Raw genomic sequence first — 27,079 nt, forward strand, 5'->3', positions numbered from 1 at the left:
TTGGTTCAGAAGATTAGTATTTTTCTGAAGTGAATCAGAATCCCTTCTCTCCCTTGACTCTCCACACATGGCTGACATGGTTCCACAACAGCAGCCTTCAGGTACCATCCTTTCTCTCTCTCCACCCCCCCTTCTCTCCACCCCCCCTTCTCCCCCCCTCTCTCCAGCCCCACCTTCTCCCTCCAGCCTCCAACAGCTCCAGGCCTCCATCCACAGTCTTAAGCATTATTCAACAACCTCCAAGACCTGATGTGCTCCCACCCCCAACCACTTGACTTCTTAAGTAAACCTAGTCCGGGCAGCAAGACAACAAAGATGGATCTTGGGCATCCAAGAGGGCAGATAACATTACAACTTGAGATTTTTCTTAAGAGGATTTTTAGATGTTTGTGTAAAAAGATTTGATTAGGTTACCTTTCTTTCGGAACTTTAGATAAGGAGGGAAGAACGAGCAAGAGTGGAATATACGGGAATGCAAGGGGTTCAATTTCCCCATGTTGTTATGTGGAAAGGACTAGCTCAAGGAACAAATTCATTAGATTTTTATAATAAATTTATTAGTATTTTAATCAGTCCAAATTGGTATATTTCTTCCTGAATTTCTATATTTATGTTCTTTTTTGAGAAAATGCTGTCAAACCTGTTTAGAGAAAACCTTCATTACTTAACTAGGGATGTAAATATGAAAAATAATTGCATAATTTCGTTACTTTACCTTTAAAGAGTATGATTGGTCCATAAAGCGTATATCTGAATTCATGATATTATCAGGCCATGTTTTTACTTAGTTGAATTGTTATTATATATTTTTAACTTAGTTTGTTAGTTGTTATTTGATGGAAACTTGAATAATGTGAAATTATTATGAACATGTACATCATTGCTCTGCAATCTTTCGAAATACAGTGCTGAATTTTTTTAGTAGGAAATGCTTTTTTTTGAAAAAAATCAAAATAATTTAGGTACTTTATATATATAAATTTATTCTTATAACTAATCATTTTATAATTTATAACGTCATTATGATGTCACAGTTTGTTCCTAGTTAACCTAACAGTAGAACCGGTGACCCACAACTCAGTCATATTTTTGGGCTGATCAACGGTCTCGTTAAAATCATTGGGTATACTAGTACATTTACCTAATTTAGTATCCGATGACAACTTTTATAACAATTACCATTTTCCAGGTTATTACCACCAATGGCATGAAAACATAATTAAATTTCTTTATGCTTTGCCTTTTAATTGACAACTAGCTAACTGGGTAATAGCCTAATAGCCCTCCAAGTGGCAGAGGTTCTGAGTTTGAACCTTGTGAGAGTCTGCCCTAGGCACTGATTCCTGGGCAATTCCACTGGCAGGTTCTCCCATTTCTGTCAAAAAAGGAGGGGAAAAAAGGAGAGGTGATAATCAGCACCAAAACAACAAGCATTGCTATTTAGCTAGCAATATATTTCGCCAACATACATGACCATTGGCTACTTACGAGCAACAAAATCTCATTTGAGGCCTGCATGAAGCAAGCATAATTATGGATATTAACAATGATATCAGATTTCTCTCTTTTACAACTCAGCCACCAGAAATAATATAATACTTTTATTTTAATGTAATTATGTGCAGAAGAAAATTAGCATTTACTTTATTAGAGGTGAAATCAAGTCAACTAAACTACCCAAATATGATGTTCTGTAGCACTTTGATAAGCCCTAAGCATCAGGGTTTATCTTTACATTTTCACTTTTTCACCGTAAACTACTTTTTTTTACTTTGATTATCATGGATTGATCAATAAAAAAAAGGTAACAGTCGCATGAGCATAACACCTATAATTTAATTTATAAAGAATGAAATCTGTAAGAGCATAGAGCAAAATTACAAAGAATTTGCAAGCACTTATACACACACACATAATATATATATATATGCTTGTTTTATTTTGTACATATACATACATACATACATACACACATACACACACATACATACACACATACACACACACACACATACATACACACACACACACACATATGTATGTATGTGTGTGTGTATGTGTGTGTCTGTATGTCTGTATGTATGTCTGTATGTGTGTGTCTGTGTGTGTGTGTACAAAATAAAACAAGCATGGACTAATAGTTATATTGGCAGATACTTAAAGAACATATCAGCTTGAGATAAATCCATTACAGAAGATAAGAGACGTCCTGGTTTTTTTTCTTTTCAGGTAGATAGGAATTTAATAAGTTATCATTGCTAAACTTACCCAAATTTGAGGAAGATCAAGATTTCAATTAGTCAATGAAAGCATAAGAATGAACAAAAAATATATAAAAAGGCTTACTTGCGTAACATCCAGCCCTTTTTCAGGCTCAACACCCAGTGACATTGCTTTCTCTTGCCGCCTTCTAGCTAAAGCAGCTTCTTTTTCAGCAGCTTCACAAGCTGCTCTTTCCCGAGTCTCTTCTTCCTCCTTACGCTTCCTCTCAGCTTCTGCAGCTTCTCTTTCCAACCTCTCTTGTTCTTCTTTTCTCTGACGCTCTCTAGCCTAATTTACCAGACAGGTTCATCCAATTTAGGATGTTAGCGATCTGGACAAACAAACACAATAAACAAAATTTAAAAGGTTAAATCTGGAAAAACAAAATACTTGATCAGCTTCAAGTGCTGCTCTATATGCAGCATCTTGCTCCTCTCTCAGACGCTGGTTGTTTCTCCTTTCTTCTGCCTCAAGCCTTGCTGCAACCAGAGATTGTGTACACTCTTCTACGACTCGCTGAAGGATTGCAAGCATTTCTTCAGAAGACATGGGTCCCTCAATCTGAATAACATAAGATATGAGACGATCTTGTTTTTTGGGGGGGGAAGTTATTAGGATAGAAGTATGGAATTTTGTTATGCATAACAGGCAAAGATGCAGCGCTTACAACTTTTTTATGAAAATCACTAAAATAGATTGTGCAATACGAATTTATTTTCAATATCATCAACTTGGTTGAGAATCACCTATCATGTAGATGTATATTACATGCAATGCAAACTAGTCCACCAGCCAAACTTAAAGGAAACATCTTACGAGCATCAATAATAAAGCCAGAAAAGGAAAGAAATCAAAATACTGCATCCAATCACTAGTTTGATGATCACATCAAAGAAGCTGAATGATGATCTCATCCAGTCAGGATGTGTGACTACTTTCTATCTACTAAAGTATATGATTTCTGTACCCCATGATAAGTGAAACTTACTAAAATAATAGCGATAGTAACATCACTTAAATATAATTACGAATATATGATATTCCTCTTGAGGACCTTCCATAACTAGAAAGGTATTTTGCAGCTAGGTAGTGACGAGCACTCACCCCAGCTGACCCCAATTATCCTATTGCCTTCAAACCATAACGTCCACCAGGTAATATGAAAAATGTGCTTCCACCTTCTGGTTAGGCCCTTGGCTTCAATACAAGAAGATAATTCTAAACAAAGGAACAAGATCCTTTTAACTCAACCCAGTAAAATTCCCCATTTTACTGAATTGTTATAGTAGGTCTTATTTACAATTTAATTTGTCACTGTCACCTTAGATGGTAGCATCCATCGTTTTGTTAAAGATCATTATATTACAAGTTCTTTCAAAAAGTTAATCATACGAAAAAAGCATATCTTTTAATCAAACCATGTTATAGAAACATGTCCGAAACTTGATAAAACTTACAACGAGGCAAGGAAAGAAGATCCAGAGGCATCCATATCAGAGCCCCTGTTCATGGCTTATGCTTCTTATAAGCGTACACCTCAAACAAAGCAAAGAAGTGATCTGTTTTGTACTATAAAACTAAAGAAAAAAAATAACTGTAGAAAAACTAAATAAATTGTCTAGCTCAACTCCTTTCCTCATTTTTCTTTTTCTTAAGTCTGAAGATTTAAAAAACCCTTAAGTCTGAAGATTTAACAAACCAAACCCTAAGCTTAGGCTCCATATCACTAACACTTGGAAAAGTGCATGATGGTGGGGAGAAACCTATAAGAATAACACCAAGAACCAGAGACATCATCTGTAATTTTTGAAAGCTTATTATGTCTTACCTCTAAGGCAGAGCTTCAAACCTTACTTTAAGCCTTTCGAAGCACCACAATGAAATTTTTTTGATTTTCAATCCTCTTGTGAACATCATAATAAATTCCAGCATCAAATATTGATGGAAAAATCAGATGGGATGAGCTAGTAAGGAAGCACTTGATATCTAAACATTTAATAGAAAATATGGCCCTAAACTAAGTGGAATCGAGGAAAACGATCCATGCAGCCGACCCAACTACTTTGAGACTAAGGCTTAGCTGAGTTGAGTTCAGTTGTATCAAATATTGATAGGAAAAATATTTAAACAGTAAACTCTTTGCTTATACCTTCCTTTGCTTCTAAACACAACATTAGCAATGGCAACTTGGCATTGCAATGCTATTCATTTCTGCTGCAAAATCAGCAACATAGACCAGCAATATTAGGTAAAGTAAATAATATAGGGAAAATCTTCAGGGAAAAGTATGCCGCCAAATGAAACATTTATCGCATACTTATGCACATGATAACGGGTTCATCCAACTTCTCAAAATCTTTTATCTTGTATACATACCTCAATCGACAAGATTAGCATCCTAAACAATGTTTACTGAAGATTCTTTTCCATATATAATCTTCTTAATCCCTGCAACCTCAAATTCATCTACACAAAAAGCATTTTGTAATTTCAGAATAATAAACCTGTGTAATGCATACCTGGCTAACTCCAGTAACATGATGAATCAGTCCATTCAACTGCCCGATCCAATATCCCCAATATAGTCATTTGTACAGGTCTCAATTAGCCAAGAGCAAAGTTGGACACCTTTGTTTTTTTTTTTTTTTTTGTGTGTGTGTTAGGGCAGGGAATGCAGTAAATTAAAAGGTACATTAACAATTAGTAAATTACAAAAGAATATATATTATGCCAATAAGTACCTAAAGGGAATATGATTTGAACATACGAACAATACAATTCTTTTCAGGTGATGTTTCTCAAGTGAAAAAAAAAATATACCAGCTTCCACTAGATATGCTATCATTTGGTTCTTGGTCCGCTCCGTCTTTGCTGTAATTGCCAACCAGATCACAATCCTCTGATTCAAAGCTAACACCTTTAGGAAACATGTATCTTCAATAACAGATTCCCAATTATATGAACCTCAAGTTTGTATGCCTCTCTCTCTCTTTGCTTTTCATGATTTTGTAACACAAGCATACTGCATAACTTTTGTTGCACTAGCAACTACCTCCCATTATTTCATACTGGCAACTTATGCTACATGGATTCAGGTATTGGTGTCAGGTGAGGACATCACCCTAGGAGTGAGATCCATCAATCCTCACATTTATGATCCAAGGACTTGGCCCCAATGGACCCAAAAAATCGAGTGTGGGCATGCAGACATGCTGTACAAGAAATAGTATGCGTGAAACACATACTACGGAAAGTCAGAAACAATAACCAAAGGTGAACATCCAAGAAGTCATTATGTGCATGTGCACATACATAGCATAATTGAACAATCAGTTGAAAAGGTCACTCACAATTCCTTTATAGAACAATTATCATAAATGTCTTTATCTAAATGGGAGTCATATCTTTTAAAGCCTTCACTTAGGACATCTGCAGCATTTTATAAAGTTTGGAGGGCATGGCTGATGAAGAGATTAAAAAGTCAGGACATATATGGCATATACAAATTACTAGGGCAAGCTGATGAGGGAGAAAAATTTAGACAGATGAAGGAAATAATGTATCAAGAAAAATACAGTATCTGAAAAGATATTTCGTTCCAGTGTTTATTATAAATTATAGAAAACAAGATGAAAATAAAAGTAATCAGTTGCTTTTGTATGGGAACCCAATTCTTTTGTATAAAGGAGCAGCTTCCTTTTCAACATCGCAGTGACGGTAGACAGGTTATGACGTATGGCTAATATAGGGTTGATAGGAACTCTTTTCTCTTTCTAACTAAGGATATTCCCGGTTAGGGGAATACTTAGCTAACAAAAGAATTCCCAAAAAAGTCTGACAGCTGATATGTAAACCATTCGCAACTATACTGCTGCACCTGTGGAAGCACCAATAAAAGTTACAAAACAATGATCTTACTTGTTTAGGTGAAATTTTGTCCATGCTACTTCTCTTCTAATTGTTATGACAAGCCAAGAACAAGAAAAATCTGGTGGCAATCCAGAAAGAAGAAATCATCTAGAATGACAAGTACATGATTCACGAAGAAATTAGTTAGGATAAAAACAAAGGATAAAACAAAGGTAAATTCTTAATCCAGTTGTTTGAATTATCTGCTTCTCTCTCTCTCTCTCTCTCTCTCTCTCTCTCTCTCTGAGGTGAATCATCTGATTTTTTTATTATTTTCTTATGTTTGGTGATAAACTCCTTTTTTACATCTCCTTTTAAAAAAATTCCAAATGCATTTGAGGGTTATATTGGCATGTCAAACATGGATCCTACATCAGTATTCATGATGTATCTTGTCAACACAAATACATCAGACCAAGTTGCCAAGACTGGGCACCATAGCTTGCAACATAAGCTGGATGTTATCCTAGTTAAAGCACTTTTTTGGAAGGGGGACGGGGGATTTCTATCAATAAGCTGTCAAAAGTACACATAAACCATGGTAGGAATATTACCATCCAACCTGTAAGTCAAAAATTTAAATGTCCATGCTCCATTAGAGTTAGGGGTGGCAAAATCTAACCTGTGCCAACAACCCACCTAAAGTAAATGAGTTTGGGTGGGGTTTTCTAAAGCCAAGTAGGTTCTAGGTCCAACCTGATCATAAAGGGTATGTTCGAGTTGAGCCCCCTCAACCTGATGGGTCTTGAGGAGTGAACTGGTTGGGGACCTAATATCCACGAGTAGAGCCAGGGGAGATAAGTAGGGGTGGTCCCACCCCCCAAAAAAAAATAAAAATAAATAAATAAATAAATAACTAGGGCTGGAAGTTGGTCGGGCTAGGCTAGGCCATGCCCCTACTTGAACTAAAACCGAAATTTTTTTAGGCTTTAGGCTAGGCTTAGACCCAAAATTTGTGGATAATCCAAGCCCAAGCCCGACTGGAACCCGATTAGACCGGCCCGAATTATCCATTTGGGCAAAAAATAGAGCTCACCCGAACTTGATTGAAGTTTAATATTTCATACTATTGCTTCACAAGTAAATGGGCTAGCCAAAAACTGATCTCTCTCCTATAATACAAGTAAATGATACATGATACATTCTTCTCAAGTAAACTCATTATAATTTGTTCTTTACTTCCTCATCGTTCTCTCCAAATAACAGCATACAAAAATAAATGGATCCGAGCCTAAATTCGGGCTCCATTTCGGGCCTTGATCGGGCTCGGCCTCAGGCATGTCATGGCTTGAATTCGGGCTCTATTTCGGGCCTTGTTCGGGCCCAGGCCGAGCCCAAGTCGGGCCAATGACATGCCAGAGCCCGGCCTGAAAAAATAAATGAGCTCTACATTTAAGTCCAAACCCAGACTGAACTTTTTCTGGCCTAGCCCTTGGGCCGACCCGAATTAGGCTCAGTCTAATGGCCCTTGAGTTGACCCGAGCCCATTTCTAGTCCTACCCCAAACTCAAAACTTTGGGATTTGCTTATATATGGCCTATTGCACAGTGAATCTAGATAAGATTGACCTTTGTAAAATCTTGTGGTGAGTTACTAAAGAGAAGTATTTTTTTTGAAACTACCTGTGTATTGAAGTTTCTATATTAAGAATGATTAAGTGGGAAATCCAAGTCTGCTGCTCACAGCTTGAATCTCCATTTTTCATGGCCCTACTAGTCCATGTTCCTCATTACTCCATGTCCTGATGGGAGATTCTCCTCCAAATTCAGAAGTAAAAGAGAATATGGGGCTTGTTTCTTACATTAAAAAACCATATAGAGATCTGCATTTGAATAGGCATATGAGATTTCTCAAGCAGCAGAAGCAGAAACTATAGAAAGGTAAATTTTCTTCCTCCTCTTTTGACGTCAAGCATGCAACTTGCCATTGTTCTAATACCTCATCTGATCTTAATATGTTTCTGGACTCTAACCACCCTGGACCATCCTTGCAATGAGTAAATATTTAGTAAAATTTCATTTTTTTGGCTACTTCAAATAACTATTTAGATTTTTTTTAACTTTAACATATAAATGATTATAAGTTATTATTATTGCCCCCCTTGATCAAAAAACCTGGCTTTGCCAAAGCTACCATCTCTCAAACCAGACATAGTTATATCTCTAATTGTTCTACGTAGTTCAGTTCCCTTGAAGAAAAGAGTGATGGATAGGGCAGGCCATGGGTACTGGGATGTGGGATTGCATTTTAGCTAATTTCATCCTTAATACATTTGTAACTGCCATATATCCTAAGTTCCTAAATTTAACGGGATTATAATGATATCTTTAAAGTAAATTTGACTTTGTTATTTGTGATCTTCGCATATCATGTTTTGCTTTACTTTTTAGTTATATGTATGATTGATGAGTGAAACCTTAAATGGGTTGATGGGTGGGTACAGGTTCATGTAAAATAAAATGGGTTCAGTATGAGTTTACATTTTTTCTACATGATTATAAATAGACTGGGCATGGAATCAGAGTTTTTCAATCCAAAACAAGCTCAACCAGATCAGGATTTGAACACAAGCAAGAACAAACAACAACTTCAGCAAGCAGAAAAATATATGCCTCTACAATGTATCATCTTACAAGTCTGAGACTAATTATTTTTATGGGGAAACTCTCTGAAAAATCATGACAAAGAAAATAACATATTTCGATACCAGACCAAACTATCAGAGATTAGGTTCATAGTTCTTCTTGAAATAATGACTTTTCAAATACTTAGTTTAAACAATTTTTAAACTTAGGGTTCCTTCATCATAAAACTTATAATCTGTTGATGACCCATGACGTGAGGACTTTCTAGCGAACTTGATTGTTGCATGAGTTTTTAACCATAAATCCTGTCCTATACCTGACTGCTGCACAAGTTTTCAGCAACAGCAATTCCTTTGGTGAAATCTTCCCTTTACTCAAATCACTAGAGGTTTTGCTGTTGCCAAAAACTACTAGTCAACTAGCAAACAACTGTAAAACTCACTTTTGCCTTCCACAACTACAGAACTTAGTACACAATTGTACACACATTGCAAACCAGCATACTACTATCTTGATATTCAGAACTGTTGTTTAGTGTAAATAATTCACCTCTTGGGTGAATGTCTTGTAAGTAATAAAAATTTCCAATTTTATCTTTGACAACATTAGATGGGTTATTCAAAACTACCTTTTCTGTTTACTAGCAAACCGACATGTGCAAGGCACAACAGAGGAAATGATTGAAAAAAAAAATAAACATAAGAATTAAAAACTTAGTGTAAAAAAATATTGAATTAACTGATAATATAACAGAGAGTACATCAAACACATAAATAAATAAAGTACAAATAAAATAAAATAAAAATGAGAAAATTTTTGATGGATGGAAGTGATCAAAAAAGCAGTATGTACTTGGTATAATTCATTTACCTATTTGTCAAAGTGAACTATTAACTACATTATGTTTTTTTTATGATTTAACTCTTTTGTTTCTCTTTACCTATGAAAGAAAATCAAGACACAGAAGATGTACAGAGAAAAGGGCTGTATATTATGTGACCTTAATAGATGGGTACAACACTTGGAAGGAATAGAAGAGAGTAATCTATGTTTATAAATTTACGAAGACAAGTTGATAACAATAGAGGAAGGCCTTTATGTTTACGATAAGAAGTGTCAATGGCACAACAGCCAATAGCCTGCACGGCACATGCCATGCTGCTCATTCTCGAGCCGCCCCATGCCAAAATAAAAATTATCTATATTAACGATAAAATAGTGTATGGAACCTTGATTAGACACCTAAAATTTCGCAGCATATCTTTTTTATTGTAATATTAATGTTCGTGATATGAGGGTGGAGTAGGGGAGTGAGAGAGTGCATAAGGAAATTGCTCAAGAGACTTCCCTTTTTGGTCAAGGATATGTAATGCAGAAAAATGGAATGGAATCTTGATGGCATATTCCAAAATTCAAAATTACTTTCAAATTATTTACCTAACTTAGCTTTTATGAGTTCTTACAGATATCCGGTCACATTTTTATAATAGTATGATCAAGTCAATCAAACCTCATATTACGGTACCACTACCAAAGACAACAATACCTACATTCTCATTCTCAAGATTCAAAGCCTATTCCTTTCACACCGCTGGCAAATTCAACCATAAAGCATCTCTTTTGTTATCCATGTTTGTCACCATATTTAAAATAGGAAAACAAAACTGGTTTTCTCTGTGATGAATCCCCCTTAGCACCACTCAACATTAGCTTCACAAAGAAACCAAATTCAAATATTGCACCAACAATAAAGGATTAGAGGAGAAAAATCTCAAATCTTAAAATAAGTTCGAGATGAACAAAATCTCTGTTATCTCAACCTTTAAAGTAAAAAGATTAGAGGCAATAGATTAAAAACTCCAGATATATGAAATATTAATGTAATTACAATCAAGCCCACTTTAAAACCCTAAGCACCCATCAACACTTGTACTAATAAAAGTACTCTTCTTTTATTTCCCAGATAAAAACACTCTTCCAAAGTTTTCTCCTTAAAAGCCCTATGCCAACCCTCTCCTTGTGTTTGTCCACTCCTTTCATTTGCTGACTAAAAGTTATAAGGATCATTCAAATCTCTCTCATTTCAATAGGTGAGGCCCTGACTAAATTTCTGACTGTAATTGTGACAAGAAGAGTTAAAAAATGGCATGTCTAAAGTCTAAACCATGGTTTAGCATCGCATGATCCTCAATCAACAATTAGTAGCTTTTAACCCTAGATGCATGAGAAACCAACTCTAAAATCCTCTGCAACAAATCATATTGCTCCTTCACACTCTTATATTTGATCATTGCACCAAATAAAAACAATATCACATGAGACCATTTTGCTAAATCATTTTGTCACAGACTGAATATTTTTCTTTAGTGGCAAACAAGCCTATGGGAAAGAGAGTAAAAGGAGGGTAAAAAATTAGGTTGGAAAAGAGGATAAGAAGTATAGAGAAAAGAGAGGTAAGGTTTGAGGAAAAAGTATAATGCTATGGGTGCCTGTTTTAGGCACACAAAGAGTTCACTATACCATGTGGAATGAGAGGACTTGTGTAACTTGCAGGAATTGGTGTGATACACGTGGGGTGGTGGAGTATTAGGTTGCCAATACTCCTGCCAAAGGAACTTTTCACGTGCAGTGAATGAGCATCCCAAAGCATTATCCAAGGAAAAATCCTTCATAGCTCATAAGAAATTCGTCGCTCTTTATAGACATCTATTTATGGACCCTTAAACAAACTACAAGAATGTTGCCAACTCAGAAAAAAAGACCAAAAAATTACCTACAATGAACGTTAAAAAAAAAGAACTAGGTGCATAATTAACAGAGAGTAATGTTACAGTGCCCAATTGTGTTACCAATAATATTCTCTATATAGCTGGACCATGGAACATGAAGGGATCGTTAATACCTATGGAGTTAGTGCGATCCTTCAAGGGGTTGCAATAGAAAGCACCAATCCCTTCAATCCACATGGCAAACTACCTGTGGAAGAAATATCAGTAACAGTGTTCAATCCCTCAGCATTTTCTTTAATTTATAACCATCATCCTAAAATTCGCTTATTTTTAAAAAGAATAACTAAGCACTTATTGATAATGTAAAATTTATTTTCTAATGAAACCCTATATGGAAAGGCTTAAAACCACTTTTAAACAAAAATAATAGTAACCTAAACCTCTTCTTAACCCAATCTACACTGAGTTCAAATTCTCTAAAGCCCTAGTTGTAGGAAATTCCTACAATTGGGATACATGGCAATTTATTTTTTTATTTCTATACTTTGGCCTGCATATAATACAGAGGGTAGATATAAAAGCCTTATAAATCTGCATCCATCCAGATTGTACGCATTTCCATATTTAGATAATACTCCTACTTGCAGTAGGAACCAAAAAACCCCTAGAAAAGTAGATATGAAATTTAGTAAGAAAATTGCAAGATGGTGGCAAGCATAATTTTAAAAGACGAAAAATATATCTACCCATTTAGATCCCCATTCCTTTGGACATCACAACGCTGACAGGTGGTGGAAAAGGTTACCTAGAAAGAGTATTCCCCAATAGAATGTCTAAAACATGCACTCATAGCCATTACAAATGTCATAATAACTACAAAAGCCTTAACCATTATAAGGATTTAGAAGAGCAATACAAGAGTGAACGTAAATATGAACATTCTGCAAATATATTGACTGCCTTTTAATATAAAAATTATATCATAATTCATAAATCCTGGCAAGTGTTGTAGAACAGTCGCTACGATCATAACATAAAAAATATTTCACACATACAGAGCTTCTCACATATGTTACATTATGTGTAAGTGGTTCAAAACACCTATTCCAACAATTTTGTCGAAGAACCCTCAAATTCATGTTGCCCATAGTTGATGGTTGTGCCTGTTTTCATCAAATTCTGCCATCTCCTCTTCACTCTACGTAACAATCCAAGGAAATACAACCAAATCCGTGGTCCAGAGCATCAAGGAAGATAATTTAAATGTACAAATCTAGCAAGATCAAAGCAAACCAATCTTCAAATTCCATAATTTCCAACAAGGAAAAGGAAAGTACCTGTTGAAGGAGCACAATGCGCTGGTTGGTAGAGGGCACGACAACAGCACAGAAAGGGAAACGAAATGCCTTGAGGCTGTTGCTCATCTTGAACCCTTCCGTCCTCCTTATGCTCCCGCCCCAAGCCACAAAGTTCTCGTTCACAAACGCCGCGACCGGAGCCGAGCACAGGCATCCCGAGCAGAAGGCCGGCACGTCCGGGTGGTCCGGCGAGTGCAGGTACACGAACAAAAGCTTATACTCCCGTTGCGATCGCTGGAGGGCGTCCATGAAACCCTCCACCACGAACCGAACCCCAGCGCCGGCCGCTCCAAAGTCCCTCTCAAACGCCGCGACGAACTCCGCGGCCTCGGCCGCGGACGCTGAGAGGGGGACCAACCGGTCGGCCTCGGGCCCACGGGGGGCGGCGAGGCCAAGGAGGTTGAGGGAGCGGGAGACGATGCCGCCGGCGATCCAGACGCCGAGGCCGACGGCTCCAGTGATAAGGCCGATGCCGCCGGAGACGACGTACAAGGGGAGGGTGATGAGCTTCCAGGCGAGGCCGGGCGGGTCGGGTTCGCCGGAATCATGGCGGGCGAGGGAGGACTCGGCCAGATTGGGACCACCGCCGCCGACGCCGTCGCCGAAGCCGCCGACGGCGGCGGGGGCGGAGGAGGAGGAATTGGGGTAGGGATTGATAGAGGAGGAGGTGAAATCGGAGATGGCGAGCTCGAGATCCCAGTTGTGGGCGGAGAGAATCTCGGTGCAGAGATCGGGGTCGTCGAGGCCAGTGATGGCCTGGAAATAGGCCAATTTGTTCTCGAGGCCCTCCGCCATGGCCGGTTCTCGATCCCTCGGCGACGATCCCCGGGTCCCCGGGGGTTAGGGTTTGGTCAAGCAGGACAAAGAGGGAAGACTCTTCTTGGCGAAAGCGAAAAGAAAAGGAGAGGGAATGAAGGGAGTTACGAGGGGAGAGAGAAGACCAGTGCCAAACACAGGGCCAGGCTCCCTGATGGTCTGATATATATAATTTGTCCTGTTCGATACATATATGAATTCCAAGTTCTAGAATTTAGATAGGCTGATAGGGTGCTTAATTAGGCTGGATTGCCGTGCTCTAATTCTCATTTATCTTGGGCTCCAACTGAGTTGAATCGTATTCAAAAGTCATCCTTTGTAATACTAAATTTCATAATGATGTGCAGAGCTTTGGATATGATTTTGAAGAATAGCGCTTCCCCCTTTAAATCCAATGGTGCTTTCCTACTAAGAAAGGTGGCTCTTTCTTTTCCTATAAAAGGCACAATCCTGTTCAAATTGAACTTCTAAGCTGAGTGCCTTGAGCTTAGTACTCCAGCATGTTTGGCATCCGAAGGAGCAACTTTGCCTAGCTTAACCCCAGTAGATAAATAATTTTTATTTAAATTGGAGGGTATCATTGAAATTAATGTTTTGTAGCTTCAAAAAGGTTTTCTATATTTTCACCATGAACGCTAAATCTTTAGGCGTTCTTGAGTAATAATACTACTATGGTGGTCGAGTCAGATGATATGGCTCTTTCTATTGGTGAAAGAATAATCTCTCCTAGCTAAATAGATATGCATGCTATAAAAATACCGTCTCCTCTTAGTTCATCATAAAAATAATCAAAATTTTATTTTATAAATTATTTTTTAATACTATGCACAAAAGGAAAGGGCTATATGAGATGAAAATCTCACATAAGGTTCTACAACAAAGATTCTTCGAAGAGAATGAACAATTGTAACATATGTTCACTCAATCAGGAGAAAATTATGTAGAAACTTTACAGAATTATCGTGAAGCTACCCGACCAGAAATTGATTTTAATGATCGAAGTTTTAATGTCCAATAAATAATTTTCTTTCTAGATTCTGAAAAAGAATGTTATATAATATGGATACACCTTGCATGCAATTTTCCATGTCATAACCAAACTAATCTAAAACAAAACCAAAGCTCTTCTCATCAATGGTTCATACCCCACTGATGCAGCGGATGTTTAGTCAATGTAGGATAGCCGAACTTCTCTCATCTATTTATTCTTTTCCAGAAGGTTCTCATGAACATTTATGGGACGTTAGACGTCAGGGAGCAAGAAATCGAGGAGAGGGTAGAAAAGGCGACACTTTCAAGCAACGATTCCGTTGGAAAGGCCATAGACAACTCATTCTCCAGACTAAGCGAAAAATAGTTACAATAAGAGTAGTGTCATCATGCACCAATTTTTTACCTGCTTAGTTACCTGTCCAGCATGGCAAGAGGGGATTGGTGCCATCCGCTAGAGGGTTGGTGTGAGTAACAAGAACTTCCAAAGACCTCCATGTTAACACCAATCTAGCACCACACCACAAGCAGATGATACTATAGCATGACAAATTCATCAAGTAGTTGGAGACTGAATGCAGTAAGATCCTATCTGAAGTTTTCTTTTTTTTAAAGAAAAAGGAAAGGAAAAATCAGCCACTGTTATATTCTCTGGAAATCCTATTAAGTTGCCTTGCAAGACATCTAGTGCTGTTTAGTTTGTCAGATAACATGGATGACAAGAAACCTGAGCTGCTTTTGCAGGTAGGAGAATTACTCTCCCATCTAGTTATTCAATGGAGACCCTTCAATATCTTAAACATATCAGAGAGAAAATAAAGGTGGAGCAGTGAAGTTTTCCAGAAGTGACACCATTCTTTCCCTTTTCTTGCCAGATCAAGAAAAAATGGCACCATTTGTCAGCAGTCTTATGGCTTTCTTTTGTAGGAATAGACCTTTTTTGCAATTACATTGACCTTAGGCAAGACAATTATTTTGCAAACTTCTTCTCTATTTCCAAAATAAAAGGACAGAGAAACTCAAGACGGCCGCATAATAATTGCTTCAGATATGCAACTAAAGAGCACTTCTCTTTAAAAACAATATCTAATATACAAGCTGGACGCTGGCCCTCAAGTTCCAAATTGAAACCCAACAATCACTGGTTCAATGGGAATCTCCGTCCCCCCTTAGGGACAACAATTGCTTGAACTACCATTGGATCTTGTTCCACAGAAATTTCTCCATCCAACTCTGCCATCAAGGCTTCACTAAGGGAAAGATCAGAACTCATATCTACAACCTTACAGCAAATAAATTGAACAAATCTCAAACATCTACAACCTACTTATGCAGAAATTTAAGCTAATGGGGCACATGGACTCCAGCTGTGGCACCAAATTGCCGTCGACTCTGCATGCACTGCTCACTGCAACAGCCGAGCTGCTCCCAACCCTCAGTACCAAAAGCACCCATTGATAATTTTGCATGCTACTCATAAGAACTGACATAATTTGTTGCGAATTTTAGAGCAATTCCTGTGTCCTATTTATGCTGTAAAAGTAAGCAGAATTTTTGTAAGTAGTTTACCCATATTGAAAAACCATCTATCATCTATCATAGTTAATCAAGTGCATCAGTGATAAGTACATTCATCATCTTTGAACAGAACCGCCATACCCAACAGAAAGACTAGGTGGAAGTATGCAACTTTTCTTGACCTTGGATCCACCTGCTGCCGTCGTATGACTTAATATTTAAAGTTACGGTAATATATCATTCTGTTGCTGAGGTTAGCATCCAGACAGAACAAAAGTGGGTCCACTAATGGAACATCAATCTCTTGAGAACTACAACACTTCAAGGGCACGCTAAACCTCCTCGATATGAGGCATTGCCTTCCTTTCACCTTTGACAGGTTTACCTCTGTAACCTGACTCTGAGAGAGAAGCTTTCTCCACTTCCACAATTCCTGCCAATGATGACCAGGCCTCTCCTGGCTGATCATGAACCCAACACATCAAAAAATACACCTTCCTCTCAGCAGAGTGGAGCTTCCGGCTGCTCTTGCTTCTCTCTGCCTTCCCCATTTTCTCAGATTTAAGCATTCTTTCACCTGCTTGAATAAGCCTCTGGAGATCACAGAGAGAACAGATGAGCGCACTGCATCCTAGATGCAGCAGGCTGATGATATCATCAAGAAGTCCAATGCGAAACCTAAAGCCTCCAGTATGCCTGTAAACCGCTGAGCATGTCTGCTCCAAACAAGCCCCGAGTGCCTCCGCCACAGTCTCGGGCCGCGCATCATCACCCAAGACCTTTGACACGCTCAAGATTGTAGTGGCAGCACCAAAAGGGTCGGAGTGCCAATCCCCATTGTAAAGGCGCAGGGTAAAGCAATAGCTATATAGAACATCAACCAAGTGAACAGCTAGAAGAGGAGATGGGTCCGTGTGCGTCAGCTGCCTGAGCGGTGGCAAAGGATTTTCTGGCCCAGCTGGAACCTCTCTAAGATTAGGCTCTGGAGTAGTAGAGAGTTGTGCAATAGTTCCTTCATGCTCATGAAGTGGCTTGACAAGCTGGCTTCCCTCTGGGCTAAGAGAAATGGATCTTGCAGAAGGCTTTGTCCACCATGGGGTCCATGGCTCAATCAGTCTGCTGAGCTCCCCAGATGCTAGGGCTTTTCGAAAGTGCTTGATTTCATCAGCAGAAAGATCTTCTAGTCTGATTTCATTGCCTGAAAAATTAAAATAAGAAAATGAGTTAAATTTGGTTTTCCTTTTGAAATATGTTGATAGAAAATAGTCACCACTCAGCAGACTTATAGTTGATTAATCCCATGTTAATGGTGTCATTCTTCCATCATTTGAAGAATTAGCAATAAAATATACTGTCCATATTGAAGGATCAAAAATGAAATTAAACAAGAGGATTTCTTGAAAGCTTCTCAGCAACCAATGCAGTAAACATGTGGACATGAATCAAGATAGCCAACACCTGGCATAGGACACAGAGACTAAGCCCCAGATCTTGTATTGTGGAGAAACTTTCTAGCTATACATTACATTCTCTAGTTAATGATAGGCATCTTAGAATTTCATATAAAAGTATAAGTTTCTTTTCGCTTGAGTTCTGAGATTAACAGAAAAAGATGGTGATTCATATATATTGTATCTCTTTAAGGAGTACCAGTGCTTGAGACTTGAGCCAGTTGTTCATATTTTCTGTTAAATTTTTTTATTGATTTTGGAATGCCATGTCTTTTCTTTTCTTCCTTTCTTCTGTGTTCCATCCCCAGCTTAACCTCTATTTGTTCCTTCATTGAATTTATGAGTTCATCACTTTCTACAAATTATGAATTACGTGTAAAGTTTTAGACCCCGTAGGTTTGTAAGCATGGTGAAATAAAGGATGAACTAGATTTTTGGTTTACACTAGGAATTCTGTATTTCAGAAACCAACCCAAGGGAAAAGGTGCAGATCCACAGTAGAGCTCCAGAAAGATTGAGATAAGAACTGACACAAACTAACAAATATGGTGCTCCCTTCAAATTACAGTAACTCATCTGCCCAATCTAGTCAAAAAATCTGACTATGAATTTCTCTAGCATATCCCAGCTGTTATATCTTGTTATAAGCAAACTGTTATTGGTCACCAATCATATCAGTGGCATACTTTTTGCTTCTGACATACACAACTTTTCATTTTGAAGAATAGGCAGTCACAAGAAAAATGATGGAAACTTTGCAATTATGAACTACAAATTAATCATGAGAAAGGAAATTGCAACATACCAGACACAACTTTCTGAATAGTCTCCTCAGATAGCATGGATTCTGAAAACAGACCAAACATGGTCAGAACTCAATCCTAAAGTTTCTAGAATTTCAAGAGTACTGTCATTCTAACCAACTCTATTTCTTGCATTTGTAACAATTCCATATGCAAGGAAATAGTCACACAAAAAAATAAGATAATACTTATAGTGCAGTGTGCCCATATTGTTCAATGTAATGTGCTGATGGTGTGTTAAACAATGAAAAGTGAGGAGCAATTAATTTCATTCGCAACGTATGTACAAGAGACCACATTGGACCACATTGCAAGGTACATCATAAACCCTAGCATATAACTCCATTATATACAATAAATGTAAAAAAAAGAGTGAAATTGAAGAATGAAAATCTTAATAAACTCCACTAAGTGAGTGAACTGCTACGTACAAGCATACACATCTATGAACACCGCAAAGTGAATTGCTCATACAAAACTCCAGACCTAGTTATAGGGTTCCTTCCTGGCCAGCCAAGGATAGAATCAGTTGCTAAATAAAAAAAAAAAGATATCTAATATATGGCCAAGGCACAAAAGCAATGATCAATCTTCTTATGCCATTGATATAATTAATCCCTTAATTACCACCACGAGTGCCCACAAAAACACAGATAGACAGAAGGAAGCATCAAGCTCTTAAACTCTCATATTTAGATAATAGTAGTCAAGATGCTATTCTGAAACTAATGACATAGAATAGTCATAAGAACAGGCCAAGTTCATTGTAGTGACCACATGGTGTTCTGGCCTATGACAAACTAGTACAATCACTGGGTTAATACCAGGTTACGAGCATGCCATCCCTTAGCGACCTTTTCGTTTGGCACAAGTAGATGTGGGCTCAGCACCAAGCCAAAAGTCATTTATTTTATTTTTTATTATTTTTCAACTCAAAGCGACACAAACCATGGGCAGCACATCCCATGCTAGCGACATGTAATCTGTGAATCCTTGGTAGGAAGTAGTAACATACATATTTTACCGAGCATGGCAATCTTCCAATAGTTCTAGGTTTCTAGCATTACCCATGCATAAATAAACTGACAACTGTTCCTAACAATCACATGTAGCCCTTGTTCATGCTTTGAATGCAAGAATATAGTAGAATTTGTCTTATTTTAAATACGCATTTTTGCATATTTGAGCATTTACTCAAGCTTTTAGTATAGCAAAAAGAAAAAATCAAAGTTCACCGGTTCATGCAGACATTCCCCTAATGAGAACATCTGTAAAGGATTTTATTATTATTAACTTTCAAATTATATTCATATATTGCACTCAGAAATTTGCCTAGTATAGTTTTTTGCTACTTTCTAAAACAAACATATATAGTCTTTCAAATTCATTAAATATGAAACAATAGAATTTTCATATTGAAATTCAATGACCTTTTTCTTCAATCCCTTAATCTTGCAAAAAGTATGTCACAGAATTACAAAAACAAGTCAGATTTCAAGAATTTTAGTGGGCAACACTTCCATAAACTTGGCACCGCAGAAACAGAGGACTTCTTTAGATGGCTGGAACCATCAGCACTTGGCACAACTTCATGGAGTATCTTATATAAGGACACTGGAGTGTAAGTCACGACACATTAGATCTTGTCACTTTCAAATAGTAAATAGCATTAGTTTTAAGTATCAAGACAACTGCAGTGTCCTTATACTTGAACAAGTTCGGCCGATTCAGCTCGTACCGAACCGGTACCGGCGCCGACCGATCCCACAGAAAATAGTTCCGGCCCCTATGGGGCCGCAACCGACCAGTACAAGGCGGAACCGGTTCGGGACCAATTCCGTCCAGTTCGGCCAAAACTCGGTGCAAATCCGCACCAAGTCCAGTTTTCAGAGTGCGCGGCGCGCTGTGACTTTTAATGCCATTGTAGCTATAGTGGCATTATTAAATGCCAATGTCACAGTGTGCTGCGGCATTAAATGCCAATGTCACAGTATGCTGCGGCATTAAATGCCATAGCGGAGCATGCCGCGCGTGCACTGTGGCTGGTTCGGTACCGGTTCAAACTGGTCTGAACCGGTACCGACGCAGACCGGTACCAGTTGGCAATCCTTGGTCACAGCATTACGAAAACAACTCAAATTTCAAAAATTTTAGTGGGCAACACTTCCATAAACTTGGCATTGCAGAAACAGAGTACTTCCTTAGATGGCTGGAACCGTCAGCACTTGGCACAACTTCATAGAGCATCTTATAAAAAGACAATGGAGTGTAAGTCATGGCACATTAGATCTTATCAGTTTCAAATAGTAAATAGCATTAGTTTCAAGTATCAAGACAACTGCCGCAAAGTCTTACACATTTTTCCTTCTTCTCTTTAAATATAATACAAGCATTAAACTTAATTTGTCATAAATAGTACCACTGACTAGTCAACTTGGTCTACTATTCAACTTTTCTTTAAATTTAAATATTGAATTGGTTATAAAATTTATACTGTACAATGTCAGCTTTCCTTTGAAGCTTGAAGTATCATAAATGTGGAATACTCCAAGAGTTAGATTTTTGGAGCTTGATGTGTTGGAAAATTTGGGAAACCTGCACACTTGGTACAACGCCATGTGTCTAGGTAACACAGGCTTGTCATTCTAACATATTGCTTCCCTGGACTCTCTGGTTGCCAAAAGACCATAAAAGACCAAAACCAATATTCAGAGCATGCCTTTAGTAGCACAAAAAAGTATGACCCCATTCTCTGGTATAGTCATGATAAAAGCACATGATTATACCTCTTATCTAACATAAGGAAATAACTCAGAACCATAACCTGCATTGAAACTTATGATGAAGGGAGATTAGTCACAGGAACAGAATAACGTAGTGATATTAAAAGACCAAACTATTCAGAGACTTGTGATTATTTGAGCACATTCAAATTACCAGTAAGCAGACTCATAGAACCTCGACATGTCATTAATTCTAAGTCTGTGCTCCAAAGACCATCTTCATTTCCTCCAGAAATTTATACTGTCATTTTATAGTGAAGAGCATTTTCCCATATACTTCTTTAGACAACTATATCATCTATTTGTAGACTTAAGAAGCATTTTCCATGTTCTCCATAGAAGTGTCACAAGAAGACCAATATAGCATTATGGAGAACTAGAATGTGGCACATGCTTGCATATGTCATTTTTAAATTTAACTAAAATACAAAATTAATATAAAGAAAGTAATAAATGCTAGCAGAGGGACTCAAACCTTTATGGTTAAAACATGGAAAAGGGAGAGGCTAGGGCAGGAAACACATGCTGCGGGAAAAGTAGAGTGGGGAGATGCACAGGATAGAAAAAAGAGTGGGGGAAATGCAGACAGTTAGACACACCTCACACATTGCAAGAATTCACTTTATATAGTAGTATAGATATAGCTATGAAAAACTCACAGTTCCAAGGCTGATGAGTGATTTTTCCCCTGGGCAAAAAGTTAACAAACTTCATGTCTTTTCTCTACCATTACCCTTCTTTTTCTCCAGATTGCTTTGCTCAATTAAGTTAATAGTTCCTTAATTTGCTAAAATACCATAAATTGATAGACACGTTACTGCTCTGCTTCCTAAACAATAAAAGTTGAACATCCATTCTTCTACTCCATCACATCATCCTAAATTGAACCCTCCTTTTCATCTGAGCTTTGTGACCAAAGTCAGCGGTACTCTTTTGTTTCTTTCAGATATGTGAAATGGTTTGTAAAATAAAGTTCACATTGCTTGAATTTTAAAAATAATAAGGCAAAAACACTTCTACATCTGGGATAAACTTCAGATCTGCATATAACAGAGAGTAACACTATGTTTGAAATCATGTATTCCAGAGGTAATACCCGATAAACAATGCCATTTTTCTTGATTTTGACCAAGCAAAACTATAACATCTATCAGTATCATATACAAAGGGCCTGTTTGTATCATTTTATCCTGTTTCTTTTTTTCTAAAGTAGAAATACAGAATCTGATGCAAAAAAAAGTTGTTTGGGTTCACTGTTTCTATTTTTTTATAGAAGTAACTTCCATTATTTCTGGAAAAGTGGAAGTGAAAAATTTTCACTTCCACTTTTTTTTTAAAAAGTGACTTGTTAGGTTGGGAAGAAGTCCCCAGGCATCCCAACTCTTCCCGACTCGTCTCCTTCCCTAAGTTCGCCTTCCCTTCTTCCATTCCCTCAGCATCTCCAACAACAACTTCTCCGCCTCCTCCCTGTCAGCCTCTCCCTCCTCCCCTGCCTCCACTCCCTTGACCTCAGCCGGAATGCCTTCTCCAGCCACTTACCGGAAGATCTCAGCAACATTTCCTCCCTCCACTCCCTCGACCTCTCTTCTAACTCCTTCTTTGGCCCCATCCCTAGCTCCCTCTTCTCCACCGCCACATGCTCCTCCCTCCGCTACCTCTCCCTTGTTGAGAACCGCCTCCAAGGCCCCATACCCTCCATGCTCTCCAACTGCTCCTTCCTTCGTATGCTATTTCTTTTTTATGTTGTTAAAAAAATAGTGGCAACTAAACATATTTCTGTTATCAGAAATCTGAAAAAAATGAAAACATAACTCTTATTTTTAATTTCTTTTTAAAACAAAGTGACAGCAATGCCAAACGCAACCTAATCTTTTAGCTCAATCCAAAAGAATTAGATGGTAGAAGACACAGTAATAAATTAAATATTTGGAAGATCTAGATCGTGTTAGTGGGCATAAAAATAAGAAGATGCTTAGAATGACAAGACCACATTAATAAAAGTAGGATAATGGGACCAAAACATACTTCATGCTCTAGAAACAATAACTAGAAACCTACAAGAGGGGAAATTACATTCGAATGAACATACCATCTTCATCATCAGAATTCATCTCTTCTTCTGAGTGGAACCGTTTAAGAATATCTAGCATTTTCGTCTTAGTCTCATCTTCTGGCTGTATTTGCTGCAGCTCCTCCATGACATTTTCACGCATGAAAGATTCTGTGCACTGAAGGCTATGCCTCTGCCGTACAGAAACAGAAGAAGTCACACAAATATATAGTCTAGAATTATGTCATATAGTTAACACAAAATATGCCTAGAGTTGAATGCCTTTATGAATGTCAAACATTGTATTTTACCCTCTTCAAAAATCTTCCCCAACTTTAGGGAAATCTAAGAGCATTATTCCTTAGTTGCATACACTTAGAAAGTCAAGTACATGAATTCTAGGTTTCCTAAAGGCTTGAGGTCACTCAAACACTGCTACCTTGCACAACGATCTGCAAGATCTATACATACACAGATATGTAAGTATTATTTATGTACGTACACACATACATATGCATGTACGTATGTACGTATGCATGTGTGTGTCAATAAGAACTTTGCATGTGAAATTTATATGAAACATGCATTACAAATAAGTATTACATACTCGAGATGCTTAATGTGTACAAAAATTTGCAATGCCTCTATAACATCAAAGTGGGAAAACACAAACTTAGCGCCCTAGAAAACAAAGCAATGCAGCAAACATAAACAAAATCACGATATGATCAACAATCCGCATCATCTCACCTTGTAGCACGGAAGAGAGCAATAACGTGAGTTGCATCGAGGGCAAGTATACTGTGCAAACTGCTTCTGGCATCTGTATGAACAACACAAGGGATACAACCTCAAAGTCAACTTGCATGTCCAAGCATCCAAAATCAGTCAATTTCTTCATAAATGTCCATCTTGGCTATGCCAAGAAAACCATTTAGACTTTAAATAACTCAGGTAATTCATGATAGCTCATAAACTACAAATATTCAAGAATGCCAAAAAAAAAAGTCTCTAGACGTCTCTTTATTTTCTTGCTATGATGTTGGGAGGAAAAGGAACCTATTTGGAGAAAGAAACATCAAAAAAACTGTCAAAATTGGGAGAAATTCCAGAACATGTATCCAATTAATGATCTCAAGAGCCCTTATTGATGAGAGTGAAAATGTGATTGAAATCAAGCGAAAAGGAGAGCTTACACTCGGCAAACTATCCTGGCATCGGATAAGGATGATGATGTAGATGGAGTAGCTTCGGATATCACCACGTCCTCCATCTTTTGACTTCCACCGCTACAACAACTTCGCTTCCTGAGGCTGCCACTCGATAAGGTTAGGGTTGTCTCCAGGGCTTCGGTGCTCCTGGAACTCTGGTCGGGCTTCTGGAAGTGACAAAGTTTATTCGATTCATTATTTCTCGATACCTAAATATATGCAGCCAGTACGAAATAATAAAAATATATGTTTTTAGCTATCCAAATTAAAATCAGCGTTGATCCTTGGTTTCCTGTTTACCAGGTGAATGGGTCATCTTTAATGACATTCTTGCAATATTTTTAACTATAAAGCTTAATTTAGAGAAGAATTTAGAAAACAACTTAAGGCTATACCAAATTTATAACTCAACAATACCTAATCTTTCAAATTCTTTCTATAAGCAAAGAATCAAACAAAGAAGTCTCAAGAATTCAGTTTACTATAGAACAGAAACAGAAACCAAAACCAAACCAAATCCAAAAAGCTAAGAAACCAAAAGGTCCGAAATTATCAAAAAAAAAAAAAATATCCCAGCTGCGAAATTTCATCATTTATGGAAATAATAGTGCGGAAAAAAGCAGCGAAAACCCTAGAAGAGGAGAAGCGGGCGGAATCGCGCACCTTTGAACTGAAGCTAGGGCAATAAGCCGAGCCCTAGAATGGAGGAGGAAAGAGAGAGAAGACGAAGGACGGCGAGGCGGAGAAGGTCGCTTCTCGCTCCTTCTCCATGATAGTTTCCGGTGAGAGGATATAGGAGCTTCGCGGAGGACGATGATCAGATTTCACATTCGAATCAGTTCGAGAAGGTGCACATGGGCCAAGTAAGAGCAGCATCCAACCCAAACCTGACCTGCCTTAGACTTGGCCCATATCCAACATCAAAGCCCATGGGCTGGACATGGGTCTGATATTAGATCTCAGGAAATCGGACCCAGAAACTTCATCAAATTCGATAGACCCAGTTTTAAAGACCCGGTTTGGAACATATTTCACATGGATAAAATTTTGCAAGAAGGGGTTCTGAAACATAAACGGAAAGGATACTTCTTTTCACCTAGCTTTAAGAAATACCCATAGAATGAATTATTCACTTCGGTCTTAGAAAATTATTTTACTTAAAAATTGTTTTATCTTTATTTTATAAAAGTATCATAAAAAAATAATCTACTAGAAAAAATTAGAAAATTAAAAAGAGCTTGTCTGAATTAAGGAGGATGATCTATAATGTGATTTGCCCCATACGTATATATTTGCGGCGATCTCGTCCCTAAGATATGACAACCCAGCTCAGCTTGATCCTCCTCTAACGAGCACGATCGCTGTGGAGGCTTGACCCAATCGACTTCTTCAGATGCTCAGAAAATAAAAAAAATAAAAAGTAAATAGTTAAAGGGTGGAAGAACTCTATATCTGTAGAAAAAACTCTTGAGAGACAAAATATTAGTGAGAAAGAGAGAATTTGAATTATTTTTGAATTAATCTCAAAAAAGTTCAATTATAGACTTTATCCAGAAGACGGAAAAGACGTGATGGTTCCGAAGGTTCCAAAGATACGTCTGTTTCGAAAATACCGTATCTTTTACATTCTCTTTCGAAGAGTCACCGCTCCTCTAAATAAAATATCTCACAAAAAAAAAATTTAAAGCATTTAAAAACAACTAAAATTTTAAAAATAAAATAATAATTATTATTTTAATTAAAACTCCAAGACACAATTCTCTTGTATCTATATCCTAGTGGAGGCAAATCAGGTTGCCGATCATATGGCAAATATGGCTAAGTACCAGCCGAGTCGATGCATGTTGGACTGAAGACGATCTGCTATCTCTAGCTCACCTAATAAAAGCTACGGCATTTCTTTCATTCATGGTAGTGCTTAGTCGCTCTCTATTTTTTGAAAAAAAAATGGTATATTTTGGATTTTAAAATAAATAGGCTACCAGCAAGATTACTATATATATTTATAGAATTCATCAAAAAAACAAATGCAAACTAGCGTATTTTCTCTATTTCACTCCTGATTCAAAAAAAAATGAAGCGGGCGGAATCGCGTACCTTGGAGCTGAAGCTAGGGCAATAAGCCGAGCCCTAGAATTGAGGAGGAAAGAAAGAAGACGAAGGAGGGCAAAGCGGAGAAGGTCGCTTCCCGCTCCTTCTCCATGATAGTTTCCGGTGATCAGATTTCGCATTCGCATCAGTTCGAGAAGGTGCACATAGGCCAAGTAAGAGCAGCATCCAACCCAAACCTGACCTGCCTTAGACTTGGCCCATATCCAACATCAAATCCCATGGGCTGGACATGGGTCTGATATCAGATCTCAGGAAATTTGGACCCAGAAACTTCATCAAATTCGATAGACCCAGTTTTAACGACCCGGTTTGGACAGATTTCACATAGATAAAATTTTGCAAGAAGGGGATTCTGAAACATAGATGGAAAGGATACTTCTCTTCACCTAGCTTTGAGAAATACCCAAAGAAAGAATTCTTCACTTCCACAGTCTTAGAAAAATATTTTAGCTAAAAACTACTTTATCTTTATTATATAAAAGTATCATAAAGAAATAATCTA

The 27,079-nt window shown here is 37.7% G+C and overlaps 2 protein-coding genes across 9 annotated transcripts in view; both read right to left on the bottom strand.

Moving 5' to 3' along the window:
* Positions 1-13,902, bottom strand: part of LOC103719463 (plant UBX domain-containing protein 10-like) — an 18,002-nt gene extending 4,100 nt beyond the window's left edge. Inside the window, exons 1-4 of one of the 6 annotated variants that reach the window (XR_005509694.1) lie at positions 12,823-13,902; positions 2,653-2,823; positions 2,347-2,550; positions 1,314-1,375 (exon numbers count right to left, since the gene is read on the bottom strand). Coding sequence is in view for 5 of the 6 variants with exons in the window: in XM_008808718.4 (XP_008806940.2) it covers positions 1,314-1,375; positions 2,347-2,550; positions 2,653-2,823; positions 12,823-13,638 (1,253 nt within the window). In the remaining variant the exon portion in view is untranslated. The remainder of the gene's footprint in view (positions 1-1,313; positions 1,376-2,346; positions 2,551-2,652; positions 2,824-12,822) is intronic. The other 5 variants (XM_008808718.4, XM_039121845.1, XM_039121847.1 and 2 more) reach the window with 5 other exon arrangements.
* Positions 13,903-15,676: 1,774 nt separating this feature from the next.
* Positions 15,677-25,291, bottom strand: LOC103719459 (zinc finger HIT domain-containing protein 2). 3 transcript variants are annotated; one of them, XR_605971.4, is made up of 7 exons: positions 25,129-25,290; positions 24,451-24,632; positions 24,005-24,077; positions 23,294-23,447; positions 18,424-18,465; positions 16,309-17,365; positions 15,677-16,182 (listed from the first exon to the last, which is right to left on the bottom strand). XR_605971.4 is itself a non-coding variant. In XM_026809379.2 (6 exons), exons 2-6 carry the CDS (start codon positions 24,525-24,527, stop codon positions 16,500-16,502), a joined length of 1,212 nt encoding a protein of 403 aa, XP_026665180.2. In that variant the 5' UTR covers positions 24,528-24,674; positions 25,129-25,291; the 3' UTR covers positions 16,222-16,499. The 3 variants fall into 3 exon arrangements, 2 of the variants coding, with proteins under 2 accessions (XP_026665180.2, XP_008806932.2); XM_026809379.2 differs by lacking the exon at positions 15,677-16,182 and having other exon boundaries at positions 16,222-17,365; positions 24,451-24,674; positions 25,129-25,291; XM_008808710.4 differs by lacking the exon at positions 15,677-16,182 and having other exon boundaries at positions 16,222-17,365.
* Between the last annotated feature and the right edge of the window lie 1,788 nt (positions 25,292-27,079).

The sequence above is a fragment of the Phoenix dactylifera genome, chromosome 2 (genome assembly GCF_009389715.1).
Source record: "Phoenix dactylifera cultivar Barhee BC4 chromosome 2, palm_55x_up_171113_PBpolish2nd_filt_p, whole genome shotgun sequence".
In the NCBI taxonomy this organism is placed as follows: domain Eukaryota; kingdom Viridiplantae; phylum Streptophyta; class Magnoliopsida; order Arecales; family Arecaceae; genus Phoenix; species Phoenix dactylifera.

What these genes read in the sequence shown, in the direction of transcription:
- LOC103719459 (XM_026809379.2), bottom strand. Translation starts at nt 24,527, where the DNA reads ATGGAGGACGTGGTGATATCCGAAGCTACTCCATCTACATCATCATCC. An exon ending in GAATTCTGATGATGAAGATG is followed by an intron (nt 18,466 to 23,293) that starts GTATGTTCATTC and finishes GTCTGTTTTCAG; the next exon opens with AATCCATGCTATCTGAGGAG. An exon ending in TATTCAGAAAGTTGTGTCTG is followed by an intron (nt 17,366 to 18,423) that starts GTATGTTGCAAT and finishes TTAATTTTTCAG; the next exon opens with GCAATGAAATCAGACTAGAA.